Source organism: Belonocnema kinseyi, chromosome 8 (assembly GCF_010883055.1).
Source record: "Belonocnema kinseyi isolate 2016_QV_RU_SX_M_011 chromosome 8, B_treatae_v1, whole genome shotgun sequence".
In the NCBI taxonomy this organism is placed as follows: Eukaryota; Metazoa; Arthropoda; class Insecta; order Hymenoptera; family Cynipidae; genus Belonocnema; species Belonocnema kinseyi.
In genome coordinates this window covers 75,707,873-75,718,769 of record NC_046664.1, presented here as the reverse complement: position 1 = coordinate 75,718,769, position 10,897 = coordinate 75,707,873, and the positions used below count along the sequence as shown (strand labels likewise).

At 31.4% G+C, this 10,897-nt stretch overlaps 1 protein-coding gene across 2 annotated transcripts in view; it reads right to left on the bottom strand.

Annotated features, from left to right (window-relative positions):
• Window positions 1-10,897, bottom strand: part of LOC117177860 (inaD-like protein) — a 167,979-nt gene that overhangs the window by 46,610 nt on the left and 110,472 nt on the right. For both annotated transcript variants that reach the window (XM_033368888.1, XM_033368887.1), the window contains exons 2-3: window positions 8,541-9,361; window positions 2,632-2,736 (exon numbers count right to left, since the gene is read on the bottom strand). In XM_033368888.1, the coding sequence (XP_033224779.1) occupies window positions 2,632-2,736; window positions 8,541-8,666 (231 nt within the window). In that variant the 5' untranslated portion in view covers window positions 8,667-9,361. The remainder of the gene's footprint in view (window positions 1-2,631; window positions 2,737-8,540; window positions 9,362-10,897) is intronic.

Sequence of the window (10,897 nt, the reverse complement as noted above, 5' to 3'; positions counted from 1 at the left end):
AAAACACGTAAACTCAGAAGATGTGGACTGTGACTGCACCATATATCTAGTCGGGAGTGGTGCTGACTGAAAACAGATGATTTGGTGCGATTCGCGCGCCATATGTTGGTCATTCTAAGGAATTATTGAACTACCCTCGTATGTGTAAAAAGTATGGATCTTACTAAGGAATTATTAGTCAGTTTGCGTATTTTCTGATCTATGATATATGAAGACTTTGTGAAACCGTTCGCCTGGGCTGATTGCTATAGAGATTGATCAGCGACCTATATCGGAGCTGTGTTACGGAACGAACGTGTTGCTTTAGTAAGCTACACGGTAATTCTAGATTGATCTAAAATTTATACCTCCTCCTATATTTCCCTTTCTCACTTTCCTCACATAAGTACCTTGATCCCCGGCAGTATCAAGAGGCTAGAACCGAGTCATTTACGCTTATCTCAAAAGAGATTTGGCTTGATGGTATAAAAATAATGAATAACGTAAAATGCAGGCATCATAACACTGAAAATGACTCGACCCAAAGATAGCCACTCTTCATATTGAAACACACACAAATAATCATTGTCTCATTTTTTTTCTTCAAAAAATTGTTTTATTACGTTTTGTTCGCTGACACCTCAATAATTAAACCCTGGAAAAAATATGTCTCTTTTACAATCGAGATTGCGTTAAATTGTTTACATAACTTTATGGAATGATTAAATTTCTCAAAGCTATTTTGGTCTTAAGTCACGCACTCAGAACACGAAACCCTCGCTTCACACTTAATTTTTTATAATTTTGCAGCATAGCTTGCATAAATCGCAAAATTATGAGCAACCGAGATTTTTTTATTCAATATAAAAATTGTATTAAAATGCTCTTGAACCCTCTATGCAAACCATTATTATTTCATTTTTAATATTATATCTCGGTCCGGGACAGCGTAATGAGAAATTTTTGTAGGCCATTTAAAAAGTTATAATCCATCCCTCGGATTTACCATCGAATTTGCTGTGGCTTAAACTTTAAACCACAGAAAATGCGATGGAAAAATCAAAAATTCTAATATTTTTAAACAAAAAACGCGAGACCCGGAAGAAAGTAAAAGGAGGGATTGTAACTTTTTAAATGATCTACAAAAATTTCTAATTGCGCTCTTTAAACCAAAAGAGCGATGAGTCCTATCAGAAAATAATTAAAAGAAAGATTGTATGTGCGGTCAAACGGGGTAATTTCGAACATGTAGGGTAAATCCGGACATTCCTAAATTGATAGTTTAAATTATTTGAGGGAGTTTTAACCAGAATCTTGAACCAGTTAAAGCCTGAATGAAGCCTAAATTGGTTCTATATTCTGGTTAAAATCCCCTGAACAAATTTAAATTATCAATTTAGGAATGTCCGAATTTACCGCACATGCCCGAAATTACCCAGTTTTATGGTACATTTTTTGATAAGCCATAATTTTGATCATGTACATTTTTACGTAACTCGCATCGTTTGAATCTTCCTTGAAATTTTCGATTTTTTCATTATATTTCAGAGATGGAGTCATCCGTTCCATCTCCATTTTTCCATCATCTTTTTTGAAATTTCTCTTTTTTCTCTTATTTTCAAAAAAATATTTAAATCAGGCAGGAAATTCTCTTAAATGATTGAATGTACGTTAGAACAATAAAAACAATTGTTTACTTTACATGTAAACAATTATTCTATTCAAAACTAGAATATGCGTAAAAACTCTTGAAAGAAAACTTGCAGCTGAAACAATTTAAAATATGTTAAAAATTTGAAGATCGAATACAAAGGTTGTTAAGGTCAAATCTTTTCAAACGAATTCCATAAAGATAAATAATTAAAACATAAAATATTCCAATTAATACACCATAATTTTAATTTTTATGGTAGCATTGAGCAGTTTCAAGTTTTATTTTTTAATCTTACCATAACAAAAGTACATTGTTTATTTGGCCGATTTGTAACTAAACTGCTTAAGATTTAAATAAAACTTTAAAGCTAAAATAGTTCCCTAAACCTATACAAATATAATTTTTTTGAAATGTAAAATATTTGAGGCACAGAAAACTCTCTTAGTACTATACCCAGGAGAATATCTTTCAAATATAAATTCTTCACTGTCAGAAATGATTAAAAAATCATTTTGAATTCTTTTAAATATAAAATTTTTTATAAAAAGATTTATAAAAAAGATTTATAAAGAATTGAATAATTCATAAAAAAATTTACTAAAATATCTGTAAGAAAAAATTAAGAACAATTTATAAATTCTTAAAACAACTCTTCTCGAACGGAAGTCTTTTAGTGTATGTATTTAATAACTTATAATTCATAAATAGTATATTGATATACCAGATAAACATGCTGAACATTTTTGTGCTGTTATATTAAAAATATGGTATTTATCTACATTATTTAATTTCTTTTTTCCTTTTTTATTTTGAAGACAATAATTGAAAAGTTCAACATAATATTATTATTATTGCCTGTACCCATAAAATAATTACACAGCAAGAAATAGAGAGCTGTGTAATACACTTTTTGTTTTATTATTCATGGCATTGTTTTCCTCACATATTCAGTGCTTTCGGAATGGTGCAAATAATTAATAATAATTGCAGTTCATTACCTTCAACTCTCTCGCTCTTCCAGCAGGAGTGTTGGGTGCTACATTTTTTATGAAAACTCCGGACACGTTTGTATTGTTTGAACTCGTAGTATTCACCAGATCTACCTGTATAAAGGGGAAAAAAGAACAAATAGGATGAAAACTGCCTTTGTTTTCAAGTTTTATAATGAGTATAGAAAGCAAAAGTTAATTTTTTAAATGTTCGCATTGCGGGTGAAACTTTGCTTGTATTACAATCTTTTATGATCAAATTAATTACACTAGTTAACAAGATTGTGTTTATCATTCATTCATAAGACATTTCACTATGTTGTTTTCCGTAAAATTTGTATCCTGAGAGCGAAAATGTTCTAGCTTTTCGCGTTTTTCAGAAAAACAGGTTTTAAAAATTGAAAAACCCCATTTTTTGTTGTTTCTGAAATCCTATATAAAACAAACCGGAAGTGCTACAGGTTTCTAATAGAGCTGATATTGAAGCCCGATGCATGTTCTATGGCCCCATGTTTTCAAAAATTACCTTGATTTCTTTTACATTTTTTCACGTGCGCAATACGATTGGTTTATTTTTTAATTTAGTTAGTTTCAGAATCAGCGCTTCAAAATATATATGAAAACATAATAAAAATAAAAAACATAAATTTTATAGAGTATTTTACCTTAGTGATCAAATTTTGGTGAATTTTAACAATTTTTGTAATACTGGGTAACAAGATTTCATTTATCATCAATTGATGTTACATTTCATTTTTTCCATAGAATAAGAACTTGAAGGGAAAAATTTTATATCTTTTCGCGTTTTTCATAAAATCAGGTTTAAAAAGGTTTGAAAAGGAAGAATGATTGAAAATATTACAAATAATTTGCTGGATTTAAGGGATTTAAAATATAATAAGGTTGTTTTACAAAATTCTACGAACTCTCAAGAAATAGAAAAAAGTTGAAATGATTTCAAAAGGGTTTCAAAGGATTTCAAGAGATTATATGCAGTGAAGGAATTCGAATAAAATTTTGAGGGGTTTTCAGGGAATTAAAAGGATTTTTTCGGATTTCATAGTATTTTACGTATTCTTAGAGTATTTTCAGATGTTTAAAAATTACTAAAAATTTAAAAGAATATCGTGGAATTATAAAAACATTCGAAGAGATTTAAAATGTCAAGGAATTTAAAGGAAATTTCAAATAATTGAGTAATTCATAGGATTTCAGAAGAAATGTAAAGAGTTAATAACAAACAAATTTCATAAATTAAATTTAGAATTCATCAAAATTTTAAGTCCTCAATAATATCCCACATTTAAGTTTATCTACAAAATTCCTCAGATTTAAAAGAATCATGAATGTGACGATTAAATTTGGACAGCACACTCTTAAATATCTACAGTCAAATTAAGATACTAAAATAAAAATATAGGATAGAAAAAGTAAGGCACTTTTCTGTTTTCTTCCTTCTTTTTTCTATAATTTATTTATTTTTTTGAAACAACAGAAAAAAAACCTCGACAAAAAATCTTTAGGTGCTTCCTTCATCTTTCCTCTTTTTTTATTTAGGTTCTTTGTAATTTGAATGAAAGTTTTTAAGGACTTCTTGTCAAAAATCTTACAGATTTCATTGCGTTTTACAGGGTTTTACTAGACTTTTTTTATTGGTCTATTTTTAAAGATTTTCAAAGAATCTCAAAAAAGTTTTAAGGGCATGTGATACTTAGAAAATAATCGATTTTACTAGTCTTAGGATCCCCCGGCTTTTTTCCTACATTAATAAAGATTTTTTTTAATTTGGCGAATGGTAGCGAACATGCAAGCGGACGTCGCCGAACTCTTCGTTTGTGGAATAATTAAAAATTTAATTTTGCTAAATTTGATTGATGTGTGCGTATTTTGCGTTTATGCAAGTTAAAATCCTCCCCAGCTTTACTTCCAAGCAGCACAATATTTTTCGCCGAAAACTTGGGACAATCAAAAAAACATAATGCCGAATGTAATTAGCGAAATTTTTATTAATTCAAACCAATATTTTGCAATGAATGTTTTCATAGTCTCTATACTTATTAAACGAATTTTTACAATGATTGTTAATAGTTTAAAGGAATCTGTATTATCATCAGAGCTTGTTTTTACCGAGCAGTGTAGATGTAATTCCACAATCTGTGAAAATAGGAATCTAAACTATCGATCAAGTTAACTCTTTAAATAACATAAAATATTAACGTCATTTTTGACTAGATGAAAAATAAATTTTTTTAAATTTAAAAATGATATTTTTCTAGATAAAGATCTTCGCACCTTGCCCCACTGGGAATCGAACAGCAGAACTTCTAATCACCGGTCGAGTGCTTTTCCAATTAGCTATTAGAGAGATCGATAGAAAAATCCTTTTTCATAAATATACGCTATTTCGAGCCAGTTAGACAAATTTTACATTTATGATAGGAGTAATTTAAAGGAATCTGTATTATCATCAGAGCTAGTTACTACCGATTAGTTAAGATGTCATTTCAGAATCTAAAAATATAAATAAAAACCATCGATCAAGTTAACACTTCTTCTTGACTTTAATTATTTTCTGTTATTTGAAGAATTCACTTGATAGATATTTTTTAATTTTAATTCCACAGATTGTGGAACGACATCTATATTGATCGATAGTAACGAGCTCTGATGATAACACAGATTCCTTCAAATTACGCGTTTCATAAATGTAACACCTGGCTTGAGATAGCGTATATTTCTGAAAAAGGATTGTTCTTTTTATCTCTCTAATAGCTTAATTGGAGGAACACTCGACCGGCCATCGGAAGTTATGTGGTTCGATTCTTAGTGAAGCGAAGTGAGAAGATATTGTTTAAAAAAAAATATCGATAATTTTACATTTTTGTTAAACATACGTCTTTTTGAATTCAATGTTCAACTTTCTTATAAGAACATCGCCTTTTTTGCTAGAAATTTTTAATTCGTTGAAAATATAACTGTTTTTCGTTTTAATTTAATTTTTATTGTTAGAATATTTTACTTAAAAGACTTTATTCCTAAATTTATTTTATTATTTTAGTAAAAAATTACCGTATTTCCCCTGGTTTGGTAGAATTTTAAGCTGTAAAGTCTGATATAGGGATTGATTTGGAGAGTATTATATCTTAATGAAAATGTCCAGATTCTTAAGATACAAGACGACATGCCAAAGAAATAAAGTTTTTCAATGTAAGCGCCATGTGCCTACAAAAAAGAGTTTCGTACCTCATTTAGATGTTAATAAGGTCCCTCAAGCCTCCCCCTCCCATACTTTCCCTCCACTATATCCTCTAGATTCTCCTACTTCCCCTTCTCATACTTTACCAATCGCCTGCCTTCCCCAACTTCTTCCTCCTCTACCCTCTTCTCTAGCTAATACTCCCCTTCCCCTACTTCCTTTCCATATCCATCACTTGCTCTCCATTACTAACCCTCATTACTAATCATTTCCTCTACTTCCCCTCACCTCCACACTCTCACTCTCCTCACTTGTCGTACTTCTTTCCCCTCACTCCCCTTCTCCTTATTACCTTAGATAACACACCCCTTCCCCTATTTCCCTTCCCCAGCCATCACCTTCCCTCCCCTAACTCCCTTCCGAAATCCCTTATTACTAATACAGGCACACGAAAAAAGCTCTTCTCCAGGCGAGACCGAATCAAACCAACCCAAAAACGAGTATAAGTGGACCAGACTTTTATTTTGTTTCGTGTGCCTGTGAAATCATTGCCTATTTACCCTTACCTACCTTCATTTAACCTGCTGTCCCTCCCCTCATTTCCCGTTTTGCGTCCTCTGATTCCCCTCATTTCCTACTTCGCCTACTTCCCCTCCCCTAATTTCTCCTCACTTTCAATATTTTTCCTCCCCTCATTCCCACTTACTTCGCCTCCCATCATTACCCCTCACTTCCCCTACTTTCTCACTACTTATTTTCTTTCACACCCTTCTTTGGAAAAAAAAGATGAACAGACACCCAGTCGAAACTATAAAGGTTTCTGCCCGGAGTTACGAGACAGCCGGTCAAAAAAAATTTCTCTAAATTTCAAACCATTAGCCGCCATATTGGATAAATTAGGGGGAGTAACGATCATTTTCGTTTTTATTTTTTTCTCCGTTTCTATCGTTAGAAAATATCTGAAAAATGTACAGAACTTTTTTCAATCATGCTCAACGTGCAGTATATTCCGTTTTGATTTTTTCGGTGTGATAAAACTCAGTGACTATCTCAGTTTTAGACCAACTTGTTTAAATGGAAAAAGCTCGATTAAAAAAAAAATGGAAAAAAATTACTTGTTATAAATATTTTTTGAATTAGAGTCACCTGTAAAGGAATATATTCAACGAATAATTTCCGAAATGGGATTCATTCCGGAAAATGTCCCAAAAAATGCAAAATATCAGTTATCTATCAAATTTATGATAAAGGCGGTATTTTTTTAAATGTTTTCAGCATGAAATATTTTTTATCGATAAGTGACGAATTTCCGAGTATTTTTCAAAGAATTTTAAATCCTTTGAACAATTTTTCTCTCTCGGAATATTGTAAATAGTTATTATCATTCGAGATAAATTATACAAAGTTGATGAATGTTAATTGTTTTACACATTTTTTTCTCCCTGAAATCATAAAAATCTATTCTTTTCTGGAAATAATGACACAATTAAAGAATGTTAAGAGCAATATATTTTTGAAGGATTTTTAGTAATTATTCGAAAAAAATGTATTTGGACAACTTCTTTACTCTGTATAGCGTGAAACATTATTATTTTCTGGAATCAATAACAATTAATGGATATTGAGAGCAATACTTTTTTCTAAGGGACATTTAGCAATTTAAAAAAAATTTTCTTCTTTGTAAATGGTAAAAGATATTTTGCAATTATTTAAAAAGCTAACAATTATTTACTAACGCCTGTTCATAGGGAAGGTGGGAAAAAGTCTACATTTTTCAAAGCTTTTACGCCATGTCGCTTAATATTCAGAATTTCCTTATCTCAGAACGTATGCCCTATATGATTTAAAAAATAGCAATTTGTTTAAAGAAATAAATCTCCATGAAAAACATATTGTTCTCAAAATCTTTTAATTGCGTCATTATTTCCCGAAAATAATAAATTTTTACGATTTTAGGGAGAAAAAGTTTTTATAATAATAAAAATGGTTTAAATAATTACCAAATATGTTAAACAATATCGAATACAATTGAAATTCATCAACTTTGTATAATTTATCTCGAAAGATAATAACTTTTCATGATTTACAGGAGGAGGAAAATTCCTTCAACAAATAATAATTGCTTAAATAAATTGAAATTATTTGAAAAATATTGGAAAATTCGACAATCATCTATTAAAAGGAATTCATGTTAAAAAAATATCATGACACAAAAAATTCAAAACAAAATGTTGAAAATTTTTTTGGAGATTAAATTTCCCGCTAAATTTTTTTTAAAACATTACGCACGTTGAGAATGATTGAAAAAAGTTTTAAGAATTCTTTCAGATTTGTTCTAACGCTAGAAACAGATAAAAAATAAAAATGGACGTTTCACCTTCTAACTCATCCAATATGGCGGCTAACGGTTTTGAATTTTGGGAAATTTTTATTTTTTATTTTATGCTTCAAAATGGCTGACTCATCATTTGGTTAATCAGTTGGCTTGAAATAAGAGCATCGTTCTCTTGCCGCAAAAGCGTAATATTTGCTGCAAAATATTCTTTTTGAGGAAATTCAAATTCCTTTTAGCCTTAAGTTTAAGAGGAAATTCGATTTGTGTTAAGGAGCATACTTGTAACATAAGAGAAAATTTCTCGAGAGTAATTTAAAAAGCGCCGTTACTTCAAGCAAAATCGAATTTCCATTTTTGTTTTAAATAATATGAAATTTTTTAAATTACCTTTCCACCAACGATGCTAAGTCCCAGACTCGTTTCCGGTTCTCTATAGATTTCCACGAGTCTCTCCGGCCCCCAATGTTGCGTCCACACAACCTTTCCATCTTTATCTCTATGTGTTACAGTCATTTTTCGATTAATCTTGAATAAATTTCTCTATACTATTGAAAAAATAAATCACCCTTTCTTTCAGATCTGAGCTTAATTTAATTGTTGTTCTCCTTTCAAAAATCGATATTGAAATTGTAGAAAAGCCTTTTTCCCATTTGTGTTTTGATTAAAAAATTCTTCAACTTTGATGACTTCCTGAAGATGAATGTTTTATAGTTTTAGTGCGCCTTTGAAGCCAGAAGCTCTTTGATGCTTATCCGTGCTGCAAAAGATCTTCTGAGAAGTGTTCTCATTATCTTCGTCTCGATTTTACACCACTTGTCTTTACAAAGCACGATTTGCATTACACAGATGTTTGGCTTTGAAAAAATTGATGAACTCTGATTTTTAATGAAATGAACTAAGTCTTTGTAGTCCACTTAGTTTCCTGAGCACGTGTTAAGGGGTCGAGAGGGGATGATTTTTCTGGGTCGGTTAGTTTCAAAATACTTTATAGAGCTTCAGGTGTTGGTTCAAAGGAGAAAAGGCTTCTACAAAATTACATAGTCATGTTTAAGAATTTCTTCTCGTTGATGTATTTTTGAGGCAAAGAGGTTCCTTAAGCAAAAAGCAAGCTCCCTTTTATCGAGTAAAGTAACGTCATCACGCTTGCATACACGACGGGTCTCCCTCGGATCCCACTCGACGGTTCTTCACCTGAAGAGGCTTAAGTGCTGAAAAAAAACAGATTTGCAATTAATGTCAGTGGTACATAAAACTCTTAAAGGGCGCTATAAAAAGAAGTGCTGAAAAGCAACTTCTTTATAGCTTGAAAAGTTACTAATGAAGTTACTTCTAGAAATCTCTTTTGTGGTAATGTATTTAGAATTAAGAATTTATATCGGTAAGTTGATTTCCTAAAAAGCTTTTGCAATGCACGGAAAATATCCTGTTTGAGAATTTTCTTCATTTTTTCCCTTTTCCTCCACTTTCTTTAGGGTTTCGTTGCCACGGGAAAAAAACCCCTACAGTTTTAGTCGGGTGTCCGTCCGTCTGTCCGTCCATCCGTCCTGCGTACTTTTTCCAAGAAGGAAAAGTGAGGAGAAATGAGGGGAGGCAAAGTAGGGGAGATGAGGTGAAGTAAAGGGAGTGGAAGTAGGCTAAGTGAGGGTAAGCAAGGAAGTGGAATTAGAGGAAGTGAGGGGAAATAAGGGGAGGAAAAGTAGAGAAAGTGATGTTAAATGAGGGGTGAGGACGTAGGGGAAATAGGAGGAGAGGAGTTAGGAAAGGGAAATTAGGGAAACTAGGAGAAGTGAGTGTAAGTGAGGGGAAGGAAAGTAGAAGGTGAGTGTTAACTTACGAAGGAAGGAGAGGGGGAAGTAGGGGTGGAAGAAGTTGGAAAATGTATCGCGAATGCTGAATTGAGGTGAGAGGAAGCAGGGCAGTGTATGGGGTGTGGGGGAGCGAAAGTAATAGCCTTTAAAGGCTCATAATTTTTAAAGAGTTTCGGATTACGTTAGCAACTCACACCAAAAATTGGTATTTAAAACAAAAACATTCGAAGGAAATCTTTAAAAATTATAAATATGAATAAATAAACATAGCAATAATAATAAATTATGAATTAACATTTTTTAAAATTATTAATCCATTAAAATTACCAAATTTACAAGCTTCAACAATATTTCCGATTGTGTTAGTGTTTATGTCCAAAGTTGACATTTTTATTCAAAAACCATTAGATTTCGAACAAGATTAATCATTTTGAAACTTTTAGGTGGCATGGTTTTTTACATTCAAGTTGCTATTTCAAACAAAAATCATTATAATTTGAACAAGATTCAAAATCTTTGAACAGTTTTGGATTATTCCCTAGTATTTTTTTTATCAAAAATTTTATATTTTTAATTTTAGGAAAATTATATTCCAAGAAGTTGAAAGAAGATTAACAATTTTTCAATTTCAAGCGGATTTTACAGGGAATATCTATGTTAATTAAAAATGTATTTACGAGGGTGGATCAAATATAAACCGGAATTTTACAAATACTTTTCTTAGCCAATCGCAAGCACTCTCACAGTGTAGGTTCTTGTAATGTAGTGTATTAGGAGTGGGTAAAACGCTTGGTGAGCTGTTTGACTCAGTCAACCCAGTTAAACTCAGTTAATCCGTGCGAAATTTTGACTCGATTGAAGGATCAGTATGGGGATGATACTCTGTCTAAAACTCAAGTGTTTGATTGGGCCAAAAAGTTTAAGAGTGGACGAGAA